This window comes from Cyclopterus lumpus, chromosome 3 (genome assembly GCF_009769545.1).
Source record: "Cyclopterus lumpus isolate fCycLum1 chromosome 3, fCycLum1.pri, whole genome shotgun sequence".
Classification (NCBI taxonomy): Eukaryota; Metazoa; Chordata; class Actinopteri; order Perciformes; family Cyclopteridae; genus Cyclopterus; species Cyclopterus lumpus.
Window position 1 is genome coordinate 19,862,054 of NC_046968.1, and position 27,933 is coordinate 19,889,986.

Below are 27,933 nucleotides of genomic sequence, written 5' to 3' on the forward strand. Positions count from 1 at the left end.
ATACTGTATTTGGGGTCTGGGTTTATTATTGGTGTTTTTTGAAAATGTCAGCAAGAATGAAGGAGAAACATTTTTTTTGTCATTACTGTGGCTATCTTCTTAAATTGTATTCTTTGTCACTCAATTTAAGCAATTGAAAATGGAGCACCAAACTTGTACAGTAGAAGTGCCAGTTGTATTTCAAATGAGGAGCACAACATGAGGTAGTTTTAAATATGAACTATATTCTGGTAGTTTGTTGCAGTGCTGTGAAATGTGACATTTAATTGATTTGCCCCAAGAGGGCTTTACAATCTGTACACATCGGTTCAGGAGTACAATAGATGTCATGTGTACAGAATGAACATAACAGTTACAACATATTCAAAGCATTTGACAGACATTACATTTTAGGAATATATTAGGTGGCGCTTTTGTGTTGTAATGATCTAAAATAAAACTATGACACTTTATTACGGACTATGGCCTCAGTATGGCGTTTTTTCCTCCCAAGTTCTTAAAATTAAATAATTCTAAAAAGGTTAAATGATAAGCATTTTACAAGGGAAAACAGAGAAATAGCAGCACAAATAAGAATATGTTGAGTAACATATGTTCTTTCTTGTATAACTACCAGTCCAAACAATAATTATTGAAATGTCCCTTAATTAAGTTTAACAAGAAACTACAGAGAATGTAAGGGGGAAACGTTAAACTGCCAAAGCGCCTCCTCACCGCAGGGGGCAGTGTGGCGCAGCGGCGGAGGAGGAGAGGTGAAAGGTCGTAGCTGGGCAGTCTGCAGGAAAACCCCGACCACGACTTGAGAGCAAAATATGGGTGAAAATGAAGACTTTACCGCATATTTACAAGACAGCAAGGGTGCATACGTACTCAGCAATGTCGCCGAAGTGGTTGAGCGAATTCTGACCTTCGTACCGACAAAATCGCTGCTGCGGATCGCAAGGTAGCGCGAAATGTTTGTGCTCAATAGTTAACTTATCTAACGGTAATGGCTGTCGAATGGAAGCGAAACTACCCTTTTCACAGACACACAGGCCAGTTGGAAAGCTAATGTGGTAGCCAGAGTGTCGTCGGAGTCGTTTTACTTTTACCTAACGTGTTTGTACTTCCCAGTCGTGTTTATATTCTGACGGAAGCACGAACTTAAAGGCTAACAGTTATTTTGGGTGTGCTGCCAAGCTAACGTTAGTTAGCCGGTAGCTTAAAGCTGTGTGTGTGTGTGTGTGTGTGTGTGTGTTTGTTTGTGTTTCTCAGTGTGTGCAGACTGTGGAGAAACTGTGCCCGGAGAGTGCTGAGGACTCACCAGCAGCTGACCTGGGTGTCGGCCTGTGGGCCGTCTAACACAGAGGCCCACGTCCTCTGCAGCATCCTGGCTGAGGAGGTTGAGGTGTGTTAAAAGATCTGTACCGTTACTTTGCGCATGTGCACAATGTTGTAAAGGATCGTGGTGTGTGCAGATTGCAAAAGTATGGATAACACTGATGGTAGACAATATTCATCCTTTGCTAGAATTATTATTGTTTTGTAGTCCTGGGGTATAAAAACCCCTGAATGTTCACAGGCATGTATTCTAAAGTAAAAATAAAAGGTGGGGAATATTGTTGGGTCATTTATTGTATCCATATTGCGATTCATAAATGTTTTAGACTGTTTTAACACATGCCTTTTACTTGTGATTCCTTCCAGAAAGTGTTTCTTGTGCCCAAAACAGTTCTGGCATTGGTAGACTATGAGGGCTTCACTGGACGAGCTTATTGCTACAGACAGAATAAAGGTTGGTCTGAGATAACATTTTTATTGTATTTATTTGACAGAATATGTTGGGGTAATTGCACAAGTACTGTCATGCACAATTGTTCGAGTTGTGTTTGTGGTAAACTCCACTACATGTACAAGACTTGCATTCAAACCTCATTTAAGTACACATATGTAAGTATTATGAACAACAAGTCGAGTTTTACTACTGTATATGCTTTATTAATAATTCATATTCCTGCTGTATTAATGTGTATATTGTTTTTTAATCCTGTGAATGTCTAAGATTGCACACAATTGCACTATTTGTAACTCCTTTAGTTTAATCAACAGCAATGCATCACATTCTCTAAGATCACCATATGTGTGTCGCGTTGCTGTCCTGTGAGAACCACGTGTGTCCAAAAAATTTACTTTTCATGAACTCAGAAAAACAGCTCCGTTTTCAGTTTCGTGAAGATGCACGTTCCAGCTTACCCAATGCTGTTTTAAATTGTTTATTTACCTTTAAAAGGTAGGAGAATAAAGGAAGTCTTCATCTTTCAGTTTATCACCAACATTCAAAACAACAAATTCTGAGATGCTTGGTTTTTAGTAAAAAGTACAATATTTGTCTCCTGAGATATAGGGAAGTGGAAGTATAAAGTAACATAAGTATAAAGTACAAATGCCTCAAATTTGTACTTTAGTACAATAGTTGAGTAAATGTACTCTATTACATTCTACCACTGGAGGAAAAGACGAGTCCTGTTTGAGTTAAGCAAGGTAACATAATCCTTTTTAAAAAATCATGATAACAACGTTGTGTGTTAGCAGGTGTCTTTTTTTTTTCTCTCATATGACAAACAAAACATTTGGGATGCATATAGAAGCTTATATTATGTGTGTTTTACATGTATGTTAAATATTTGACAGATGGATGGAATTAAAACTGAGGAGAACTTAAAGTTATTCCTTATCTGAATTGAGGGTCAAAGAACAGAGGGTGTTTTATTCTGTATTTGTGATATTTGAAAATATCAATTAAATTGACCTAACTTTAAAATCATTGATAGGTAAATATTATTATATTATATTTAGTAATATGGAATTGAATAGAAAATCATACACATTTGAACACCCATTTTAATCAAATTCAGTGCAAGAATATTTTTCAGGATGCTTGTGTAACTGTTCTTTTGCAAGTATCCCAGATGAAAGTCGTCATGACGTTTTAAAGCAAGAGACTTTCTCCAAGATCCATTTATGCTTCTTATCTTTGCTTTGATTACATCATCTAATTGTTGTTGATATGTAGATATTACTAAAATACAACATGAGTTGGATTGTGTTTATGGGTACCGTCGTATTAACTGTCAGCGACTAATATGGGCGAGACGACTTGAATTCTTAGGGGCTTCACAGAATAATCATTATAGAATAAAAATGACTGTTTGTAGTAACCATAATAACTGGATAGTTAATTAATGAGCTCTGATGCAGAGTTTGATCACATTATGATGTTGGCCAGTTATATGTTCACTGTTGGTTAGCTTCAACTTGTGACCATTGTTCCTCTTTATCACTGAACATGCTGTGACATGAAATAGTCGAGGATGTTTTGTTATGGCTGAATATTGTGACACTTATATCGTGACTGTTTACTTCCTTAAAAAACAGAAAGATTTGCTGAAGGTATCATTCAGGGTCTGTTTATTTTTGTAGTTGCTATGGTTATTTAATATAATATAGATCTAACTTGCACACTGATTTAGGACAGTGGTTAAACTATTGACAATAACTAATTGACACCTTCTGGATAATCAATAATAGAAAATTAAGGCTTGTATACTAATTTGCTTGCATTTTCTTCATATAGATCTCCCTGAAATACAAAATGTTAGGTACTTAGCAGTGTTGTGTAACCCTTAACGATGCTTTGCTAGTATACATTTTTCTGAATCTAAAATTGTTGCATTAAGTTCTCTTACATTTCAGCTATATGTGTTTATGTTTCATATGAAAATAATAAGTATATAATTAATCAGACAACATTCTCAATGTTTTTTTTACTACTCTGAAGCCAAAAAGAATCGCCACAGTCCAGACACGGTTGAAGAACTGAACCTGCTCTTCCCGAAAGGCTGTGACATCATGGGCATCACCACACCAGGCGTAGTCTGTAAGTGTTCCTCTTTTCTGTCTCTTCTCATATTTCCACATTCACATAGAAGAAAATGACCCACCTCACCCACAATAAAACACGGGTAGCCTCATAAGGGAATCGTGTATTTAATGTTTTATATAAAAAGGTTTATTATTTATTATACAAAGGATATGTGGCCTAGCATTTTTCATCTTGCAAGGGTACTCAAGAAAAAAATGAAAGATAACCAGATGTCTTGGGTATATCAAAGAGGAATAGTCCACCTTTCACCACAGAGGGCTACTATTAATCTCCACTGCTGCCGCCTAGTTGTAAAGCACCACTGGTGGCGGGCGCTTCCCTGCCTCTCCCTCTGATAGATTGCTTCGTCTGCATGGGGGCTGTGCGGTTCCATATAATCACAACCCTGCGGAGAAGTGACTCCATCAGCTATGTTCTCTTCCTCGGGGTGAGGGCTTGTCAGGCTCCCGTAGTTGATCAGGTTTAATGGCAGCCTCAGCTGTTTGTGATAACACTCATTTCGTGATATTGCAGATGAGGGTCACCACAAGGTCTCCACACAAATCTAATTCAATTGAATTAAATCTTTGATTGGATTAGGTTGAAATATATAGACTACTTGCAATAAGTCTGCCAAAGAGCCTTCAGTACATCTTTTTATTTATGCATATTGGTAATAGGTTTGCACAGTATTAAAAAAGTCAGCAATGGCGATGTTCTACAAGTGACCACTGTTCATCAGTATTGATAACTTAATATTCTACCTCATGCCTGCTACTCTGTGCAGTGACTCCCAGTGGCTCCTGCTCCAGCCTTCCTCAGGAGTACCAGGAGGGGGAGGCTGGTTTTGCAATCATGCTCCCCAGTATAGAAGGTGTCCACATCAAGCCCTTTCATTTTTGCAAGAAGTCCATTTCCCCAACAGCTCTAAAAGACGCAGGTGAGTCAATCACACCTTTTATTTCAGACTCAAGGTCCAGATAGTAGAAAACATTAAATGGAATAAAATGCATACAAAATCACAATTGGAATACATAGAGCTACGAAATGCTTTAAGTCTCCACAGCTGGGACTGGTAGCGTGTAGTACTAAACTTTATGTTTGCTAAAACCAAGATGATTTCATTTTCAGTCATTAACCCGGAAGATAAATTTATACATAAGATTTCTTAAAACAGCTTGGAAAGTATTAACTCCTGCACCCACAAACATTTCACTGGCACTACTCCATCTCGGTCTCTTCAGTAATATTCTCATGGCATCATTATAAGCTACTTGAAGTCTCTTTAGGCTTTTTGTAATTAGACACAAGTGTGCAGTGTAGAGAGGTGTGCAATATGCTCTAAACAGAGACATCTTCACTCCATCTGTACACATACTAAACCAGCGTGAGAGAATGTTTGCTTGTGCATACATCATACGACATTGCCTATAGATATCTTCATCATCTGTGCTGTAATAATATGTACAAGATATTTTACCTTATCACAGGCGGCAAGGTAATTATCAGACAATGGAATGTCTGGAATTTTACACTGTTGTCCTCTTTGGTTCTACAGCTCAGGATAGCACTCTTACTGGCATTGTATTTTATATCATGTTCCACACCATATACAGTACATGTAGTAAGGAGCTGATGTAGACCAGCACTACATGGGCTAAGAATCACAAGATCATCTGCATACATAATATGATTAACTAAAGTATTGCCAATCATGCACCCAGTATTACAGGCTTTCAACTGCTTGGACAGATCATCAATATATAGATTAAATAGAACTGGGGACAAAATCCCCCCTTGTCGGACACCATTGCTGACCCCAAATGGGGCTGAGACACTTTGGCCCCATTTAACTTGGATAGTCTGGTGAACATACCAGTAAGCCAGAATTCTCACAATGTGTTTGGGGACACCTCTTTGACTCAATTTTACAAACAACTTTCCATATTTAACAAGGTCAAAAGCTTTGGAGGCATCAATAAAACGCATGAGAACGGATGAGTTTTGACCTCTATATTTGTTGACAATTTCCTTTCAGGCATAAAAACACAAGTCAGTACCATGTTTGGCTTTGAAGCCAAACTGGTTATCTGAGCAGTGAATAAACTCATTTAATCTGCCCAACGGGATTCTTTCTAGGATTTTTGAATGGATGCTGGCCAAAGCAATGGGCCTGTAATTATATAGGCTCCCTACTTTACCAGCTCTGTTTTTAATGACGTGCACTAACAGAACAGACAGCATTGAGTCTGGTAACAAGCCATGAGTCACAAAGCCGGTAAAACAAATGGCAAGAAGAGGAGCTATCCTCCTCAGACTAGCATATTTAAGGTGTTCAGCAGTAATATGGTCTAAACCACTTGCTTTGCCTTCAGCCAGTTTATTTATAGCTTGGTACACCTCATGTGACATAATCGTCATTGGCACATTACTCTCAATATCGTCCACCTTATATACAGTTGAATAAGGTACTATAATGCTGTTGCCATAAATCAGCAATATTGTCTGTTCCTGAAATTCCATCAACACGGCAATGATGTTTTACAGTTAAGAACTCTCACTTCTTTCCAGAAATCAACAACATTGTTACTTGTCAGCTTCTTGGCCATAGAGTCAGCCCTTATGGCTTGCTCGTTTTTTTGGCTCGCAGCAATTATTCAATAATCTAAACGGAGAAATGCAAAACTTGAAAAACTAGTTTTTTTTAATAAGTCTTTTGTTTGTTGTACTTTTCTTTCCAGGACTAGTTGACAACCCAGAGCTTCGCGTGGTACTGATATTTGTCTATGAGGCGTATAAAACAGGAGGATCGCAATTCCTCAGCCAGATACTGGAGCCTCTGGCCAAGAGCAAAGCTCTCATCGCTGGAGGGCTGGTAGAAAGTGTCTTCTCTCCTCCCAGACAATGGTGAGTTAATGTCCTTCACTAAAATAATGGTTTTTTTTTAATATGAATTAATTAATGCTTTAAATTCACGATCTCACTCTGCCATCATTTCTCACTCCGTAGCTGTAGCCAGGGGGCATATGGTGTGGTGGGTCTGGCCTTGAGTGGTCCTAAGGTGCAGGGGGCATCTGTGCTCTTGAACCAAGAAGTCAGCAACCCAAAGGCGGCTGAAGCCACGATCCAGCGGCTAAAAGCAGCCAAAATTCCCGAGAGGAACACCTTAGGATTCATGTTCGCCTGCGTGGGGAGAGGCCAGAACTACTACCACAACCAGGCCAACGTAGAGGCGGAGGCCTTTCACAAGGTGTTCCCCAACACGCCGCTCTTCGGCCTGTTTGGCAACGGGGAGATTGGCTGCGACCGGATCGTTAAAGACGACTACACGCTGTGCGACACGGACACGGACAGTCTGCAGCATGAGTACACTACAGTCATGACCCTCGTCCATTTAGGCTGACTGACCCACAGTGACAATGATCCAACGGTAGTAAAAAAGAAAAGAAACCGCAAGTCGGGAACAAAAAACGTTTTTGTACAGTGTCACTCACATTAAGACTCACAATATTGCTGTTGCCATTTACGCTCATAAAGCAGGAAAGTTATCCCTTTCGCCAATGTAAAGGCATGATTTGGGAAATTGTGTCCATCTGCGACTGTGTGTAAACACAGCTTCATGTTAAAAATAGTGAGTTTCACAAAGTTTTATTATTAGTATTAAAATGTGATATTCTTGTAAAATATGTGTATATATTTTTCCTAAATTTGGCCCATGTTCAAGACATATCTTACCCACTGACATTAACCTCGTGGTCTTGTTTTGCAGGTATGTTAAAATATACACGTGTGTGTCCCACAAGCTATTGTTGTAGTTGGTGATTCAGCGCAGGCACTTTTTATTCATGTAAGTAAGAGTGTGGTCCCTCTTCCACACAATCGAGGCAATCCTTGATTTAAAACGCTCTTCCTTGTTATTTACGTTTTACACTTATGGTTTTTACAAAAAAAATATGCGTTGACCTACAAATGAATACGCTTTTGCAAGATATCTATATTATGGTTCAAATGGGCACAGGGACATCAGTCAGAATCTTACAGTGCCTCTTTTGTTTGTCCACATCAGGTCAAATCTCCTACTACCTATTTCCAACTATTAATGGTTGGGCTGAATACTTATTGGATCTCCTGCAGCTGAAAAGAAAAAAGTCCCCCTAAGAGAGAAAGTAGAGCAGAACGGCGACACTGTTGGCACGGACCAGCAGGAACTCTCTTTCACCTCACTTAAGACTCAGCTCTTCTACAATTTCAAACTTTAGGAAATAGTTCTACTTTCCAAGGTTAGAAAAAATGTGAGTAATTGACGTAGATGATGATGTGTATGATAATGGATATTTTTGAAATCCTGATGGTACACCTTGAGAATCCAAATGAGATAAAAATGTTAAACATGCCTTTTATACAATAGAATATTGGTAAACATCCATTAATGCTTTATAATGTTATTTTCTAGATGACCCTGTCATTAATTGTTGCCACACTTTTTCCTCATGAAGAAGAATATTCTGATGACATGAAGGTGCAATTTCCAGTAAATGTATATGTTTGTTGATCAGGTAGTTCCGACTATTTGTTGAAGTTCAGCTTTCTGATAAAAGCTGCCACAGTGATTGTCGCAAGAGTGTTTTTGAGAAAATTCCAATATTACTTTTTGAAAAAAAAATTAGAAGTCCTCTTTGGTATTTTAATTCACAAATATGTCCTTATAGGGTTTGAAGAGGAAAGTAAACTGTATTTGAAGTGTCTTTTGGCTCCTAAGACCCATTTTGTTTTGGTGATGATGCACTTTTCTACATGTGCCAAATAACAGGCTATCTGTTCTGCTCATTTGCTCAATAAATTACATTCAATACTTAGATTTGTGAGTTTTCCTATTTTCTTTACCTCCACTACAGCAGCAGCTTTAGACCCAGTCCCTCAACACGTGGGGCGTTACGCATCCCTCCTCGGTTGTAACTACAGGCCTACTGTTCATATCATATCACCACTTTTCCTTATTTGTGCACACCCTAAAATGTGAGCCTCAGCCTATAACATCTTCAGCAGCCCACGTCCAGGCGTGCTTAAATAAAGGAAGAGACGCTCGAGATTGATTGATGTGCGGTTTAACCATCGACTGGCTAATGCCGATGAATGACAAACGGTTAAGCCAATTGCTGTAAAGGCAATTTATATTCCCATAGTATCTTTATTTTGGGAAACCATAAGAAACGCTCATGACACGGAGAGGGACGACCTACCAGGCGTAAAGCTAATAAAATCATCTGTGGCCATAATCCGCTCTCAAATTGCCCTCAATCCGGAACTGAGAGAATCCACTCCGAGGCTTTTTTCCCCCTTCTTTCTCTCTCTCACACACACACACACACACACGCACACGCACACACACACACGCACACGTCCACCCCACAGACAATATTTTTAGACCGCTATGTCGTGACCGGAGCGATGCAAATGTCACACGATTCATTGGCTACTGTCAGTCTCCGGCACGAAAACGTCAGTGTTTTGATGGCGTTTGGATAAAATCGTGTTCCCCGACCGCTGCTGCGTGGAACGGGGGAGGGGGGAGGTAGAGAGCCGAGGCTTCGTCGGGCTCGCTTTCAGCACCTTGGACAGCTCCTTTTCGCAGGGTTCCCCGCTGCGCTCGCCGGGGAAACCCTCGGCTGAGGAGCGGAACCTGGATCCGAGGCAGCACACGCGACCCCTCACCGCTCCACGCCAGGAGGAGACTGCCCTTCTAAGGGTCGTAATTTGCTCAGTCTGAATGACACTTAGACACCACAATGATCTCGGCGAGTGACAATGCTTCTTGCCTTTGAGCGCCAGAACCCCCTTTGGCTTTGCACTGAAATCCAAGCAGCGCAAGTGGGAGCAGCGGCAGCAGCAGCAGTGTTCGTCCAATGCACAAGTGCTAAGGATAGCTGCAGCCTACACACACTGCGAGCCTGCTGCTGCTTCACTTACTCTGATCATCACCGAGGGAGGCATTACTATCAGCAAGGGGGCAGCGGGAGGCACGATTACCCGTCAACAATGTAAATCTCACACAGGTAGGTCCTTTGCTGCGAATAAATAATGCATTTATGGACAGCGAGGAGCTCTCGGTAGTTGTGAGCAGAACTCTCTTTAGTTGGAATCTGATAGCAAGTAAATCGGTTTGATCACAGATGCATTCATTACTCTGATGGCAGGAATTGAAAAGTCTGACGTGTTGAACGTTTGATCCCAGAACTGTAAGCAGCTACATGCTTTAAGATGAAAAGTTTAAATTTGCAAAGTCCCCTAAGTTTGGGGTCACAACAGTCTTTTGGACTATGTGGATTATAGACATCGCTCTATAGTCTATAGTTTTGTACATTTTTATTGCATTACATTTTTCAAAAACGTCTTTGCCATATAAAGTGTTGGGGTTTCTGTTAGTCTGACATTTACCACTGTCACTGACCATACCTTCTGACAATCCCTCAAACAGCGTACTCATGGCTTGTCAAATTAGTTTCACCAATTTCATATTTCACCTCGTCAGATTAAAGAAACCAATTAACCAGGATGCAGTTGAGAAGGGGCTTTATTTCGCTATCGAATTTTATTGAAAATGTTTATGAAATGCCCCTCATATCAAAGTTGTGATGTTACAATATCTGTCACCAAAGAGCCAACCTGATTATTATTGGATCTGTATGTAACATTTGTGAATCTTGCTTTGTTTGCATCACCATGCAATAACTTTTACCATAAGTTCTTAACTTACAATAATGGCCATGTTTTCCCCAGGTGGAGCATGAAAGCACCGTCTATCAGGTGAAAAGGTGAACTGCAGCACTAAAACAGCCAGAACTGAGTGGACACCTTGTGACAACCATCTCTACATCTCTCCCCTCTCCATCAACTAGCATCATGGCGAACACTGAGTGAGTACAGTCAATTTCTTCTTGTCTTCCTTACTCTCTTCTCGATTTCAAAACCTGTAGGTTTTTTTCCTTTCTTTTCCTATGGCGAAAGAAAAGGGGTCAAAGTGTAACCTATAAAGATGTATGGTCAAATGTCAGAAATGCATAATTGTTAATAGGGAGTGCCCGTCGGACATGGACCACTATCTTATGGATTCCTTCCTCTTCCTTGCACTTAATTTTCTCAGCATGGCTCCTTTTTTCTTTATTTTTAAAATCTCAACTTCTTTTCTTCACACAGTCTCCTCTCTTTCACTGTTGCCCATGTTTCGTGCTTCCCTTTTCTACAATAATGACCTTTATTCACACACACAGTGCTACCGTTGAGGTGCCTCTGACCCTCGTCACTCTGAATGCTAAACACAGATGCACACTGAGATGCAGAAACACACCTGCACAATGCTGATTACAGAGCGTCCATTCTGCAGCCGTAGGTCACTATGTAAATCCTCCCTGTGAAACAACATACAGTAGAGATTATTATTATCCATGTCTATTATGAATTAACACATTTTTCCAACAACTCCTTTCCACCCCCAGTTTTCTCCCAGCTTTCCATTTTTAAACTGTGCTCTCTAAGTGCGTAGTGAGAACAGCTGATGCATTACAGAGGGAACGTGCTGTAGCTTGTGTGTCTGCATGTGATTGTGTGTGAAGACAAAGTAAAGAGGTAAGGGAGAACACTGAAAATCATTATTCTTTGTTAACTCATGATTCTGCTGACATAGCATGACTCTCTAATTTGTCTAATCTTAACTCACTGCATTTATTCTCTTGACCTAGATGAATAGCCCTAAATCTTTGCTCCATTTGTGCTTTTATAAGAGAACCAGTTGTGCTCGTGGTCCCATACAGAGCTCAGCAGGTTTCAGTAGCAATGTCATATCATGCTGCTTTTAAGGTGAAATGCATCCTGAAACAGATGACGATAGCTCACAGTTGCTTTTTACAGTCTACGAGAAAGAAGCATTCACTCTTGAAGACTGATGATCATGTTGTTAAAAACAAACCTTCTCAAATGAGAAACACACATTGCTTTTAATTCCTCTTTTTACCTTGGTGTCTATAGGGTAGTAGCACTGGATGTACAGTATGAACGTCATTTATACTAGCACTACTACTACATGTCATTTAGCTGACACTTCTATCCAGCTACATGGAACAATTCAGGGTTTAGTGTCTTGCTAAAGGACACATCAACTAGGGCGGGGATTGAACCGCCAACCCCGATTGAAAGACGGACCTGCTAACCACTGACCCACAGTCGCCCCTCTACTTCTACTTCTATTACTACTACTACTACTACTACTACTACTACTACTACTACTACTACTACTACTACTACTACGACGACTACTACTACTACCTCTTCTACTACCACTACCACTACTACTACTACTACTGCTACTGCTACTACTACCACTACTTCTACTACCACTACTACCACTACTGCTACCATTACTGCTACTGCTACTACTACCACTACTACTACTACTACTGCTACTGCTACTACTACCACTACTTCTACTACCACTACTACCACTACTGCTACCACTACTGCTACTGCTACTACTACCACTACTACTACTACCACTACTACTACCACTACCACCACTGCTACTACTACTATCACTACTACTACTACTACTACTACCACTACTACTACTACTACTGCTACTGCTACTACTACCACTACTTCTACTACCACTACTACTACTACTGCTACCACTACTGCTACTGCTACTACTACCACTACTACTACTACCACTACCACTACTACCCTACTACTACTACATACTACTACTACCACTACCACTACCACTACTACTACTACTACTACCACTACTACTACTACTACTACTACTGCTACTGCTACTACTACCACTACTTCTACTACCACTACTACTACTACTGCTACCACTACTGCTACTACTACCACTACTACTACTACCACTACCACCACTGCTACTACTACTACCACTACCACTACTACTACTACCACTACCACTACTACTACTACTGCTACTACTACCACTACCACTACTACCACTACTACCACTACTACTACTACCACTACCACTACTACTACTACTACTACCACTACCACTACTACTACTACTACTACTGCTACTGCTACTACTACCACTACTTCTACTACCACTACTACCACTACTGCTACCACTACTGCTACTGCTACTACTACCACTACTACTACTACCACTACTACTACTACTACTACCACTACTACTACTACTACTGCTACTGCTACTACCACTACCACTACCACTACTACTACTACTAGTACTACTACTACTACTACTACTACGACTACATAATATTGATTATTAGGACAACAGACTTGTATTTTGTGAAAATTAGTGCTTGATTACATGCCAAGAGTCTGCCATATTCTCAGCTTCATGAACATTCATGTTTGGATTTAAAAGTAGATAATGAATACATTTATACACATCAGTCTCTTTTTTTCAGCTGTGGGTACTTAACTGTTAGATCCTTTATTTAGGTACCAGCATAACCGTGTTACTCAATTAGTATATTATTCAAAATCATACAGAAGGAAGTATTTAAAAAAATAAAAGTACTGGTTCTGCAGAAAATGACCACTTTCCAAATGTTATCTTTGGGTGTATTTGGAGCCATCATAAACACCTATATCATTACAGCTACATGCGCCATATATCATCATAACATTGCCATTTTCAAACTAATCAGTCTTATCTGGGGAAAGTCTCCCTCCAGTAACATTTTCCTAGAAATGCCATTATAATTCTAATTATTCACTCAGTCTTTACTGAATTAAACATTCACAATTTAAAAAGATAACAGCTGTTGCTATGACTTCTGCATAATGCTCAAACTGTAGGCAACACCTCAAATATAGAAGTCCAGAATATACTTTGTCTCTCCTATGTTTTCCCAATATGCAAAAATTCAGTGTAGAAGAAACAAGTCACACAGTTTCACAAGTCCACAGACATCTGACTCAGTAAGTCTTTTTAGACTTATATTCCCTTAAGTGTTTGTAGAAATTAAAATAATCTCATATTGGAAACTGACATAGTATAAAAAGATCCACAGACCTCTCTATTGTGAATAAGGCTTATGTTCGTCTGCTGTCTTAGTCCTGCCCCACGAGGGTCTCTGCGTCTCCTGTGTTTTATACAGCTTGTATCTGTAAAGGTCAGATAAGAGACTGGTCACACCAGGGCCAGAACAGTCCATTGTGCAGTCTTCCAATTCATCATAGTTTAATCTGTAATATTATTAATGAGCTAATGTGCCTGGTAGACTCCATTAATATCCACTGGCATAAATTTACAAAAGGTCCTCTGGAAGTTGAATGGGGTGTTGTAAGAAATTACCTGAAGCAATCTGTAAATTCTGTAGATGTGACAGGTGTTTTGTACTACAACATGAACACTGCTAAACATCAAGTCATGTTTGTGGAGCTATTGCCTTGAAAACTCTGGTGGGTGAATGGACCAAAAGGTAACAGTTTTTCTTTTGCCTCATCTTCATCTTTTGATGTGAAATCCATATTACGTTGCATGTTAGTCAGCAGCAAAGACGAGAATTGCTCACTATGTTAACTCTCATAGCAGCAAGACAAATAAATGTATTTAGTTTATGGCGCAAGTGTGAAATCTCTATATACTGTTTTAGGTCTTGAGTCTAACTAAGTTGATATTTTGGGAATGGTTTGCAGTGATTATTGTTCCATAACCAGTGTACTTACTCATATGTGATGAGTCTGTAACACCAATATACAATGATGTCCAGCTTCTCCGAAGTTCCCCACAGCAGCTGGTAGGAGCAGAGAACATCTGCTTTCGTGTCTCTATGTTCTGGCCAAGTTTTGGGTGTGTTTTAGATCCTCGGGCCTTGTGGTCAGACAGCCTAATCTAACGTGTGTGTGTTGAACTTTTGGTCCACTGGAGCTTTGTGATTAAATATGTGCTTGGATGGAAATACATTTTCTTTATTCCCACAGAAAGTTTATTTTCAAAGCTGGCATTGGGCTTTTCAAAGGGAGGGGATAAGCAGTGTAACACCTATGTTTAATATAAATGTGTGGAAATAATGGCTCATAGTTTTTATAAGTTTACATTTCTCGATGGAGGCATATATTCATAATGAATGCCAAAACATGAAAGTAGGCATTGTCAGATTTTTATTTTGTATTTGCACATATATCATGACAACATTTTCAACTGTACAAGAGTAAATACTACATATACATACACATATCCAGTACTTAAGGTACCCAAACACTGCATCACTGCTAATAGGACTGATATCTAGTGGATCTCATTTAGAGAAAAGTAGATCATATTTTCATAATGCAAAGTGTAGGCGGAATTTAGGATTTATGAAAAGTGTCCAATAAAAGTTAAACAGGATATTAATGTTCTGAGTTCACTTCAGAGCAAGTCAAATTAATTCAAAAGTAATACAATGTCCATACAGTTTTTGTCAGGATTTTCTTTCTCTGTAGTTAGGCTTCCAAAGATTTTTTTTATTTGTAATTTCAGGGATATTTATGGCTTTATATGTTATCCAGTAGTTGAGTGATGGCCCCTTAACAAAGTACAGCAGTAATGCTTTCATCTTACTGCTAGCGCTAGCATGCTCACAATGACAATGCTGACATGCCAATGTTCATAAGGAGCTTATGCTATTTTTTTTATTAAACAAACAAAGCCAAAGTATTACTTTTCTTTTCCCGAGGGCTGCTTGTAAGTCTGTGTTATTGCATAGGGGTCACAAGGGTCATGAGTGAGACACCTCCAGTTGTTGGAGGATAAACATTCTTCAGCCCCAGTGGCTCCCAGTTACTTTCATGACCTTCTGTTTTGGTCAGTGAAGTCCCTTGAGCAACCTTTGTCACATAATGACCTTTCCTACCTGGCCCACAACTCTACAGTCCACAATGTACTTTTATCTGCCACCCCCAGGGAATCCTGCATAACCCTGAATATCACTGCTTTCCTCTGGGTGATCTTTTGTCACAGGTTTTCCATAAAATAATATTTTGGAGAATTCTGAAATTGCCACTTTCTGTAAGATAAGAACATGGGTGATACTCAGATAGGACAATATCTGTATTCAAGACAGCGACAACTTTGTATTTATATTTGTACTTGGATGGAAACAGAGGCGGGTTTGTTTGTCTTTTGTTTTAATTCATTTTGGATTTTGGTGCATTAACTTCATTACCACGTATGAATAGTAACAATTAATATTACAACGCTGGTCTGCAGAACAGCACCGTTTTATTTACTTTGCCTGGCAGTTTGCTTCTTGGGATGTCACTAGATCACACGAAAATTGTCAGGCTTCAAGTAATGGGTTAGTCTTCAGTGAGCCAGAGCACCGACCAATCAGCGTCCTGTGAGGAGCTACAGGAGCTACAGGCGTGTCTTAGGTGTGTGCTAGACAACACAGAGAGTTGACTGTTAGCGTAGCTTCAGTTGTATCAGAACTGGAGAGTATTTTGTCATTGAAAAAAAGAGCAAAGAACAATACAATTGATCGATCAATCTAGGAATCCATTGGCTATCGGTTTGACAGCTGATAAGCCTCTGGTTAGAAGGGGCTATATTTCTGGGGCTCCAGTGTGGCCTTCAGATATCCTGGACAGTTTACAAGCTAATTATTAAACACAAAGCTAAATCGTCAGACAAAAGCCAATGGGTTGTGAGATTGCATTGCGGCCAATGCATTTTTTTTGCTCTCCTCACAGACCGTTTGCCTGCATTCAACCAAAGCCTGCTGCAACGTGATTAGTCACTACTACTCTGACTACAAACAGAGACCAGAACGCTGCTGGTGCCAACATCTTGTCCCATTGCCCACACATTCTACATATAAATGCAGAATCTGTTGCGAGATTACTCCTCCCCAAACTGGCTTCACTATTTCTCAATATCAGGAGCTATGATGTACTGCGCACTTTGAAAATGAGTCTGCATTTTCACATTTCAATGCAACATTGATGTAACTTTGACACAAGTTTAAGTCTTTGTGAGTGGAGCAGAGTAGCAAAAGACAGTCCCTGAATTATCCCAAATACCTAAAAATGCATGCCTAACCCTATTGCTTCACATACGAACATTTTGCTGAACATCGTACAAATCCATGAGCTGGGTCAGCAGCATTACCCGATATCTCAACTGGCAGCCAGGCAGCGCACCAGGTACATTACTATAAGCTGTGAGCTGGCGGGCTCTGGACAGCTTGTGTCTGTCATGAGTGGTTATGTGTACGGTCCTGATTGTTTGGAAAGAGAGCCAAACCTGCTGCTGTGCTGAAGATGAGTGGTGGTATGGATGAGATGGTGTGCGTAGGGAAAGTGTGGAGAGGACAGCATCTGTCAGGTCAACCCGCTGTGGCGTCATACTGCATATCCACAGTCTCAGAGTTGTAATTAAGTCTTTGACAAAGTGTGGAGGTATTTGGCATAGAGGCACGTTGACAAGTTCCAAAGTACACAAACGTGCTATAATCCATCCTGACATACATTTACAGTAGTGGGACGTATATAATACAGTGCATTCAATTTGTTCTTTCAATTAGTTTTAGTTAGTGATAATGATGAAGCCAATACAGGTTTTCATGTAATATAACTGGTTTGCTTGAAGGACTGAACAGTTGAGGATTTGGCTTCTACTTAATAACATATGCAAATTATTTGGGTTTTATTTTTCAAATTACTGTTAAGTGAGACTTGCACCCTGAACAATACATCTATTCATAATTAAATATCACATAATCACATAAAAAAACTAAACATCCTTAGGTATTATTTATTCGGAATTTAACAGTCAATATCTGACAGTAGCAGGCAACCTTTAATCACATTGTGATTTAAATGATGCTCAATCGTGATTTGTGCTCAGAAATACACCAACACTGAGGCCAGCCCACATACCAGCAAGATGATCACTGACAAAATACACAAATCTCTCATTTAAAATATGCAAAATATTTAGAACTTTGGCAGAAAACGGTTGTTAAATTTGAGTTTATGTCTGACCACATCGCTCATAGTAAGAGGGGGTTGAATAAATAGGTTTTTAGGGCCTCGAGAAGAAAATAATGAGTGCCAAATTGTTGCATCAATAGATCACTTGTAAAGCCTTCTTCAGGACAACCACTTCCTACATCACAGACATTCTTGCATCTTTACAACTTGTTTGAGGATATAAATCTCACCGACTCTGAAGTCCTCTTTAAAGTCGATTTTCTATATAAAAAAACCCTTATTTTTAGACAGACTCTCAAACTTACGTTTACAGACTTTCTTATAACTCATGCCCTGCTATCTATCATGACATGACTGATATTACATTCTCTGAGCAGACCTACAGAAATCTAATGTTCTGTTTTTTACTTTAATATCCATTTTCTCCACTCATATAATACATATTGCACTGTACACAAGTCAACAGCATCACAGCCTCTGGTGACTATCTTTTTGACCATATAGAGTATGTATCTTCAAAGAAACGTAAGGCTCTCTTGCCGAGGGAAATAATCCCATCAAATTGGGATGAGGGCAGCAACTCTTGAGACCAGACTGCAATATCAATTCTTTTTGAAAACAGGGTTTTTATTAATGAAAAACAAACAATGCTTCTTCTATACATGTAGAGATGACTACTGCTCCCTATACTTTTTAAAGAAGCTTTCACCCTTAACTTTAATCATTATATCAGTATGAAGAATCAGCAGTCTGTATTCTGGCACTTATCTTGTAGTTAAGTGTTGTAATTTACCTTTGTGTTGTCAACATGCTTAAATGACATCTACCTATTTTTTAGATGGCCTGGGAGAACAAGTTGGCTCTTTTATTTAGCTGTTGTTTACTGGTTGTAAAGCTGACCACTACTTTCTCAAATGTGTTTGATCTTAAACGAGACATAGATAAGTCTGGCCTCAGTTTGGCAGATTGTCCATGGGATTGAGAGTACAGCTAAAGGTCTTTGCTGCACATGCTTACTCACCTGAAACTGTTTTTAAGAATACACTTGCTTACAATAGCTGTGACTCATTCATTTGGTTGTTGTGTTCAGTGGATTTGGTGTTGCAACATAACTACAGCTGGTGCCTTTTTTCTTGTATTCATGCTATGTTGGGTTTCACCTCACAAACTGTCTATTTGTTCACTAGTTGGGTTTAATGGGTCGAGTCCTTGCTGTTGGTTCAGGTTACACTTACAATATACGACAGTGGGATTTTCTTTGTATCCCTTTACTGCTCGTTAATGTGTAACTATAGCAACGTGAGCCAGTTGGATGTCTTTGGTGTGTCTTTTGGAGCTTTATGTGGTCTTCTTACTTTAATTTACATAATTAAGAAACACCTCTATGATGCTACAGTGTATGTTTGGCCTCCAGATGCTACTATTGTCCTTTTTAACGATAACCACAGATTATTTTCACAGTTCATCTGTGCATCTTTTGGTATAGATCAGTAAAAGTGTTTTATAGAACTGTTATAAAACTACCATTAAAAGCGTATGTCACCGATTAGCATTGCACTCATTTAACATTTTCGGACAGTTCAAATCAATGCAGCAGAACCAGAGATATGATATTTTTCATTCCATGCATTCTTCTTACATGTCAAAACCTTGTGCACACATTATCCACAATTCTACTGGAGCACCGAAAGTTAAATCAGAGATTTGGGTGTGTTATGCTAGTAGCGGCTAATACCCCTACGCTCAAGCAGAAATGAGGAGCATACCACAGAGGTCTGATTGACTTAATTCTAACTCCACAACTCCAGATCTTTCTCATTTTCAAACTTGTTGCGTTCAACCTGAAAATATGTTGACTCAAGTGGCTTCACTTAAGACAACTTATCAGACTTTTGCAGTTCCCTCTGGAGACACAATTACTTTATACAACTTTATTTCAGTAGGATTTCCCAAGACCTGTAAACAGAGTTGGATTCTAAAATCGATGGAGTTCCTCTTTAATGGACACAGGGGTCTATAATAATATATATATAATATGTAATAATGTGTAAGACTGAAGATGTGTTTAGATCACAAACCACTCCCCATTCATTTAAATGAAAAAGACATCTTTGCTTCCTTGTTTATTCCGCACATAGTTCAATCTTGTTGAACTTTGACCTGCACCTTGACGGTGCTGTCGCTCAAAAACTTAAACAAAGTTTTGTGTTTCTCGCTTAGTTAGGAGCTGCCTTTGGTGAATGTGGAAGGAATGTATTCAACATCCGTACTTTCCAGTGTTGAGGTCACAGAGTTTAGATCAGATCAGCCTTGGTGGCTTTATTGACGTCATTATGATTCCCATAACAGGCGGTCCTGCCGAACACACACTTGCAGATATTAAGATGCCCTTCAACAGCACAGGTCACTCCAGATTGCATCAAAGGTCCTTTAATGTTGACATTATCACTGTATATTTTACTGGTTGTGTCGTGATATGGGATCATTGTGTGTGTGTGTGTGTGTAAACCTGGGGAGAGGTTGTGTGTGTGTGTGTGTGTGTGTGAGAGTGAGAGAGAGAGAGAGAGAGAGAGAGAGAGAGTGAGTGAGTGTTGGGAGGTTATCGTCCGGTAAATATGGATCGACAAAATTATGAAAAGCACAACAAACAAGAGTCTATGATTTTTACTGTCCTTTTCACAGTGCATTCTTTTGGAATTTAATATTTGTAATTGTGAATATATGGGGGTACCTTCCCCTCTCCTTTTTACCACCTTGTTTCTTCTTTTTAATCGTCTTATCACCACTCCATTTCCACTTTCTTTTTCACCTTTTCCTCGTCGCTCTACCCCTTACGTTTTTCTTCACTCTTTTACTTTTATGTTTGACCTCATCACTAATCCTCCTCCTGAACCTTTGTGCTCCTCTTTACCCCTCGTCTCTTTACCTTGCGCCTCTTTGGGTTCCAACCCAGTCTCTCAGGTCCTTTTTTTCCCACCTTCTCTGCTTTTATTGTTCATAGATCTTTTTTTCTTTATTGCCCTCCCCTGTGCCCTCTTGTATAACCCCTGATATCCATCCCTCTTTTCTCCCACTCCTGCTTTAGTTTCCCCTCCCCATTCACCCTGTTCTTGACTTCCTTTGACGTTTGAAGGAGAGTGGGGATCTACTCAGCTGACAAAGAAAGAGGCGATGACGTCACAGCAGACATGATACACCAGCATCTGCTCTGGTCTAAAAATACACACCACAGGGCACACACAGTCAGTCTGCAGCTGCACTCAGCATTTGTTTCTACCTCCACGCTCTACTGAGATGGCCCAGCTTTTACACAACTGGGGCTTGTGGGCACGCAGGGTTACGTGCTGCTGGCCCACAACTGAGGAGCCTTGATGTGTTTACATATTACGGTTTAAAGACTTGGTGGGTAAGTGTGTAGGGCGGAGGTTTGCTGCTATGAACACAAAGGAAGGTTGGCATAATTATCTGTCACGTACTGCACAAATTAATTTCAACTTTCTTTCATTTTTTTTTTAATCAATGCCCTCTTTGTAAATCACATGAGTTAAAACCTAATACATTGGAAATATTGACAGAAAGTGCATTTGCATTAAAGGAAACTACTAAATAATAACTGAACTAGAATGGCATACACTGTAATAATGTATTACATTTCCCCTTAAAGGCATATGGGTAAAAAAATATTAGGCTGGTCTGTTTCTATGTCAATATTTCATATTCCAGGTATTCCCCAAAATCCCATAGATGTAATGTATTATAACTCAAAGTGGGTCAAACATATAATGCATTTTCTTTCAGCTACTTTTGCAGGTATATACAGTGCAGTATCAACTGTGATTCACGCCATCATTCATTGTTTTACAAAGCAAAACTATTTAACATGTGATGCATGTAATCTATACTTTTTTTTTTTTTACCTCTGAATAAATAATATCACTAAGTTGATATATATATATACTATAATGTACTATAATTACAATGACTTTATGTAAAATAGTATTTACTATTGTAATGAAATGCATGCTAACATTAGTTGGCTAGCTGTAGCTGCCACAACTAAGTAGCTTAATTAGCTTACCTGCTAAGAAGCATATCTTGGAGAGAAAGACTCTTATATTTGCAATGATCAAATTAGCATTACAAACTTATGATAATGCTGGTGTCACATTTAAATAATCATTTTGAGAAACATTATGAAGATTCAAAGATTGTACAGAATCTAGCTGTGACATCAATCTCAGTGTAATAAAGATAACCTTGAGAGTTGTTTAGTCTAATAATCTTTAATCTATTCCACATTGTCATCAATGTATACTAAAAAATATCACATATCAGGTAGTAGCTACCTCTCCGTTCTCAGCTGACCTCCATTTGTCTCTTGTCACCCCTCCTTCTCTTAAGCTGGTTTACTAATGGATAACGATGGCAAACATGTCCAGACTGCTTGAGAAAACCTGAACAGTCGCAGCAACACACTCCCCCAAGTAATCTCTGTCTTTGAGCAAGGCACTGCATACCTGCAACTCCTCTGGTCCTCAACAGTGGAGGATTGTGTGATTTCTCAGTAGCTCCCTGTTGCTGAGTGGGTGTTTGCGTGTGACCCTCCCTGACCCTGCGTTTGCTCCCCGAGGCCATCACTGTAAATAAGAGTGTGTTCTTAGTGAAGTTGCTGGGCTGAATAATTAGTCTTTTTTTATCTGCACTGCTTTTGTGCTCATACGTGTATGCTTCTTCAACAAGAGCCTTTCTGTCTTTCTTATCTTCCGCTCTGTTATCTTGGCTATGTCTGCTACTTTTATTATAATTGATGATTGTCATTATAGTGTGGTTTTGATATTTAAACTATTCAAATATTCACCTGAAATGTAAATTAAAAAAAGATTGCTTCTTTGAGGCTTATTTAACCAGTGAATGACACTAATCTGACATGGCATCCACTTTTTTCCAAACCAGGTGAGACGTAATATTTCTGCAAACATTTAAGATTTAAGAAATGTGTTTTTAGTAATGCCTTTCTCTGTTTGGTCTCCTCTTTGTGCGTGCGTGTGTCTTTCTGTCTGTCTGTCTGTGTCTTGTGTCCTTCTGATGCCTGTGTTGGCATGTAACTAGGGAAGTGAAGCAGGCCGGTCTGTCGGACTTAGAGATCATCTCCCAGCCAGTGGAGGATGAGAACCAGTACTTGACTCCACCGGTCCAGCTGGTGAGTTTTGGGTACAGAGATCTGCCCCTTGCAGCTCTTGACCTCTCGCTGGCTGGCTCGCAGCTCCTCTCCAACGCAGATGAAGATGAAAACAGGGAAGGGTGAGTGAAGCCGATGTTGTATCGTGAGCATTGTTTTATGGGATGGATACATTTGATTTGTTTGTTTTCTCAGCCAGGAGGATTATGCGAGCATGTGAACATGTGAGTGTGCACCTCTGTGTCTGTCAAGGGCTAATCTCATATTCTGCTGCAGCAAACTGCATTATGTTTCAGGTGGCCAGTTATGACTGCATGCTCTAGGACCTCTCATGGTTGCATTGAGTTTCAGTGATCTGTGTTTTACAACGCCATACGAGACGGAGGGGTTACCAATTGTGGGTTGTATTCATTCAATCGCACAATACAGCAGTGGTCGTTGCAGAGACACATGGCGAAGATATGCCCTCTACTGAGTGTGACTTTCTGGTTTTTAATATGATTTGCCTCTAAGGCAAGTGTGAGTGACAGACGTGTGATCTTTTATTGGTTTCAAACAGCTTTTTATGTGAATTCACAGTGACAATGATTTGTTTCTGTGAACAGTTTGGCAACAGGGAGGTGTCAGTGACACACTGGAGGTATTTTATCCGACTGTGGGTGACTTTTCTGAAAAAATGTGGAAGTGGCACGAACACTCGCACAGTCAGTGTTGAGCCAACAGATTCCTGCATCTTATGAAAAGACTCACTCCCTACCACAATTAAACATATAACTCTTCTGAAAAGCCCAATACAACATTAATGTATGTATTTATCTTCCCTATACTCTGAGCGTATCATATTATATGTTTGTTCGAAAAACTGAACATATTTTTGGTAACTGTTTACATTTTTATCTCAGCTGGCTTCAGATGATTTCCAATCATCTTTTTCTCTTAGTTCATTGCATCATTACGGATTTAACATAATAGTGCATACAAACTACTAAACATGTCTTTTAAAAAAAGCTTCAAATCTGTTTCAAATAGTTCTACATGAGCAAATGAATAGCCTGCCTTTGAAACAACCTGTTGTCAGTCAGCAAATAGTCGGTGAACATGCCAGAGATATTATCATATTGGACTACCCTTCTCGTTGGATGATTTTTAGATTTTGTGTTTCTCGGTCAACCTTTTTTTTATTGTCTGTGTTAATCTTCCGCAACAAACTATAACAGACTGACAAACTGTTGCATGTTTGTTTGTTGCAGAATACAGTATTTTTTTGTTTTACTTTTGATACTAGTACAGTCCAGTGTGAAGATTTTTTCATATTTCATAAAGGTTGTAGTTAAACTCACCAAAGAAGACCATGATGGTGGCTTTACGATGGCACCTGCAGCTGTTTTCAAGAGCATCTACCACACAAACACTCATTCTCTCTCTCTCTCTTTTAAATGCCACATAGTATGCATGATTATCATCCATCATGTATTAAGTTTCCTTCCCCAAGTCCTTGACTTGCTGTCCCTGTTGTTCAGTAGTACGTCCATTTATCATTAAGTGACAACCTCTGGGTTGTCCAGCGTCCATAAGTGAACTGAGATGAATTCATCATTTCAGACAAAATATCCGCCCTGTTCCCTGTGCCTGCTGACAATAAAGGCCTTTATTGTAAGTGACATTTTGAAGTGCAGGAGCCAATAATATCACACTCATGCCGTCAGCATCAATTATTTTATTGGTTCTCACATGGGTGATCAACAATTGGCTGTAAAGGAACAATAACAGTTGTTTAATGTCATTAATATAGTACTTTTTACAGACAGTTTGAAGTCAACCTACAAATTACTGTTCTCACTGATACATTTGTTTTTTATGATTTGTATGAAACCACTCATCATTACTTGGTCTTTTTACTCTTCATACTTTTATTTTTCCTCTTGTTGTGAATTCTGTTCCGCTGCACTATGCACACATGGGACTCAATTCGTTCTTGTCAACTACAGGAGTTCAAGGAAGAAAGCCATATCGATTAATTATACAGATACAAAAATATATATTATTGTAATGATTTTCAAGGTTATGACGACATTACATTACAAAGGCACATTGAACTTCCAACCTGCTGATTGTGGTTCTGCTTTTTTCCCTTTTTCTGCTTTAACATGATTGTGTGAAATGCTGGTATGGCATATGGCTATGAGGTCACATCACAGCTGTCCTTTTGATTAGTCACAACATTAACAGATCTTTTTTTCACTGTGCAAAACCTGCTGACGGTCCAGTCTATCCATTCTGTCCAGCAACTCTGACTCAAACCTGGCTCTTAGCACAAGCTCTCCCTGGGATGCACACAAACACCATAAGCTGGAGTATGTTTCCAACACACACACGCCAAATCCATACACACCACCTCATCCAAGTGCTCCGTTTGACACCAAATCAAGTCTCACTCCATTGGCTCCCTTCAGTTAGCCAGTCATAGCCAGAAACAGATGGATTTCACAGACACTCACACTGTACTTGTATCACAACCCTTGTGTGTCCTATTTCCTATCAGGGTCAGTGATAGCATGTATATACATCCCTATGCATAATGGATAGATGTATGTATGCTTAAAATGCTTGTCTTTGCTGGTGTTGTTCAAAAACATTCACTTTACACTAATTACTTATACAAGCTGTATTGTTGCTCAACCCGTGAAATACCTGTAAGGCTGATTAGGCTAAGAGTCGGCCTATAACTGGGTCACGGGCCTGCTGGTGTTGAGTTATCACAAAACAAGACTACCAATATGTTCAAATGAGCTTAGGTCCAGAGGGCAAGAGACTAAAGTTCTGGTCCAGAGGCTGAACAACTGTAAGAACCCCTGCTGTAAGAAGCTCTATCAACACAGCAGTGAAGGTTATTTTACCAGTGAGCCCAATTTACTCAAACTGTGCTTAGTGCGATGGGGTCACTATTTCATATTCAAGTCATTAGTGCGAAATGTCTGCCTGTAAAAATGCTGCCAGTGGGAGTTGTAAAAGTCATCATTCTTTCATTTAGCTTTAATGAAATTCCATTTAAATCCACCAGGCATGAGCTCCAGTAATGTGTGTGTTACATCTCCACTATACCTTAAATGCTATACTAATCTCTCACATTAATCACCATCACCTATACCTCTTGCTTTGTGATGATAAAGGTGAAACATCAAAAACCCTTGCTGTTTATAGGTCTCGCATCACATAAGGTGTTTTTGCCAACCTGTGAAATTTTTTGACAGAATACATTTAAATAGTGGGAATCAGCACTGCAAGAGAACAAAAATACACCTGAGAACGTGTGAAGAAAAGAGGCCTCCTTTGACATTAAGGCCTCGTCATGAGAATCATTAAGATGTAGCGAGCGAGCGGCTGACTGAATGTGTCAGTCGGCCAGCTGCCCCCCAGGACCCTATTCTATTTTATTCTGTGGATTTCAGCACTGCTGGGCTTTCGGTGATTACACGTGTGCCTCCATCTGCTCATTACTGTATCGATCTACCTGTCTAACAGACAGCAGCCACTAGCCTCATTAAATGACATTCACGAGCACCACGCCCGTGCACCATCATCATGTTTTACGACCGTCTCCTGCGGCAGTGGGCGGCTTTCTCATGTCAGCGCTTTGACATTTGTTGGGTCGAAACAGTATGTAAGGCCCATCAGGCCCGTATCTGTGTTTGCTTTCAGAATGCAGATCGAAAATGCTGGAGTCGATCTAGCAGAGAGACCAATTGCTAAACTCACCGTAAATGGGGCAGAGGAAATTTTACGGACGTATAGAATGATTGAAGTTAAGAGAATGCAAGATAGCAACAGTGAGAGAGCAATCCACAGGCACCGAAATGAAAAGGTACGTGGTAGAGGAATCAGTTAGCTGCTCCACTGACTAAACCTGGGAAAGTGGATTGCCCCACCACCACACCTCAACCCCTTCACCCCCAGCATGCATTAGCTGTCTCATTGGCTTCCTGATATAGGGAAGGAGCTTCATGAAGAAAGCTGTGCATGGGAAATGTTTAGGCATGCTCTTGTCGTGATGTTTTGCCAAAGAGAGCGCCCACTCCTGAAAGTGAAAATGTCCCAACCACGGTAGAGGTGTTTCATCAACACGGTGGCTCATTGGGTGAGGGCTGGAAGTTATCCTCACTGGCAGTTTGGGAATTCCTCGATGTCAGCAAAACTTTTTCTCATCTACTTATTCCAGAAGGAAAATAAACAAAATCAGCAAATTTAACAGATACAAGTTTTAAAAGTGTGTAAAAAGTTTACATCGTACCGTCTTGTACTCAAAGTTATTGTAAATAATCAGTTTTGTTGATGAGCCCTTCAAATCGATACTGCAGGGTGAAAAGAAATCCCACATGTACTTGTTAGGAGCAAGAGACGACATGCAGGCTGTATTCTTCCTCACAGGCTTACAGATTAAATGCTGAAAGAACACAGTTTTGTGTTATTATGGTTTGCCTACACTGTATGGTTGCAGAGTGTTTAATAGCAGGAAGCAAGCAGAGGGGATTAATCAAGAGGAAAGGCTCCCGTGTCAAGCTGCCACCGTGTGATGAAGCACCTACTGTCAGCCATGTTTGCATATCATAGCCTGTAGCACCGTGAAGGTGGAGCTGACCTTACTACTATCTCTCGTATACTGCACTGCTCTCCATTCACATGACGGCAAAGCAGTCACTCATACACGGCGCGTCCACACATATTTGAACATGCTTGAACAGAAACACTGAGAGAGAGAGAAAGAGGGGATGGGGGGAACAATAGTGTTCCTTCATCGATGCTTCTTCACATTTAGATCGCCTTTTCTTTATCTCTCGTTCACTACTCTTTCTACATATTTCTATATTCTTTATGCTTGTGCTCTTGCTTCTCCTCT

At 39.8% G+C, this 27,933-nt stretch overlaps 2 protein-coding genes across 7 annotated transcripts in view; both read left to right on the forward strand.

Moving 5' to 3' along the window:
* Nucleotides 1-720: 720 nt before the first annotated feature.
* Nucleotides 721-8,453, forward strand: fbxo22 (F-box protein 22). Of its 6 annotated transcripts, none has more exons than XR_004611788.1 (9): nucleotides 721-943; nucleotides 1,255-1,387; nucleotides 1,687-1,774; nucleotides 3,818-3,916; nucleotides 4,689-4,841; nucleotides 6,643-6,808; nucleotides 6,911-7,532; nucleotides 7,671-7,748; nucleotides 7,968-8,453. XR_004611788.1 is itself a non-coding variant. In XM_034561411.1 (8 exons), exons 1-7 carry the CDS (start codon nucleotides 813-815, stop codon nucleotides 7,302-7,304), a joined length of 1,164 nt encoding a protein of 387 aa, XP_034417302.1. In that variant the 5' UTR covers nucleotides 721-812; the 3' UTR covers nucleotides 7,305-7,331; nucleotides 7,671-8,453. The 6 variants fall into 6 exon arrangements, 2 of the variants coding, with proteins under 2 accessions (XP_034417302.1, XP_034417285.1); XR_004611789.1 differs by having other exon boundaries at nucleotides 6,911-7,331; XR_004611786.1 differs by having other exon boundaries at nucleotides 6,911-7,748.
* A 651-nt stretch (nucleotides 8,454-9,104) lies between these two features.
* The window catches only part of LOC117728218 (transmembrane protein 266-like), a 45,798-nt gene continuing 26,969 nt past the window's right edge, over nucleotides 9,105-27,933 (forward strand). The window contains exons 1-3 of the mRNA XM_034529020.1: nucleotides 9,105-9,954; nucleotides 10,679-10,815; nucleotides 22,970-23,161. Of these exons, the coding sequence (XP_034384911.1) occupies nucleotides 10,802-10,815; nucleotides 22,970-23,161 (206 nt within the window). The 5' untranslated portion in view covers nucleotides 9,105-9,954; nucleotides 10,679-10,801. The remainder of the gene's footprint in view (nucleotides 9,955-10,678; nucleotides 10,816-22,969; nucleotides 23,162-27,933) is intronic.

Excerpts from the sequence above, each read along its gene's own strand:
- fbxo22 (XM_034561394.1), top strand. The coding sequence starts at position 813 with ATGGGTGAAAATGAAGACTTTACCGCATATTTACAAGACAGCAAGGGT. Across the intron at positions 944-1,254 it reads TCGCTGCTGCGGATCGCAAG|TGTGTGCAGACTGTGGAGAA; the intron begins GTAGCGCGAAAT and ends TGTGTTTCTCAG. Across the intron at positions 1,775-3,817 it reads TTGCTACAGACAGAATAAAG|CCAAAAAGAATCGCCACAGT; the intron begins GTTGGTCTGAGA and ends ACTACTCTGAAG.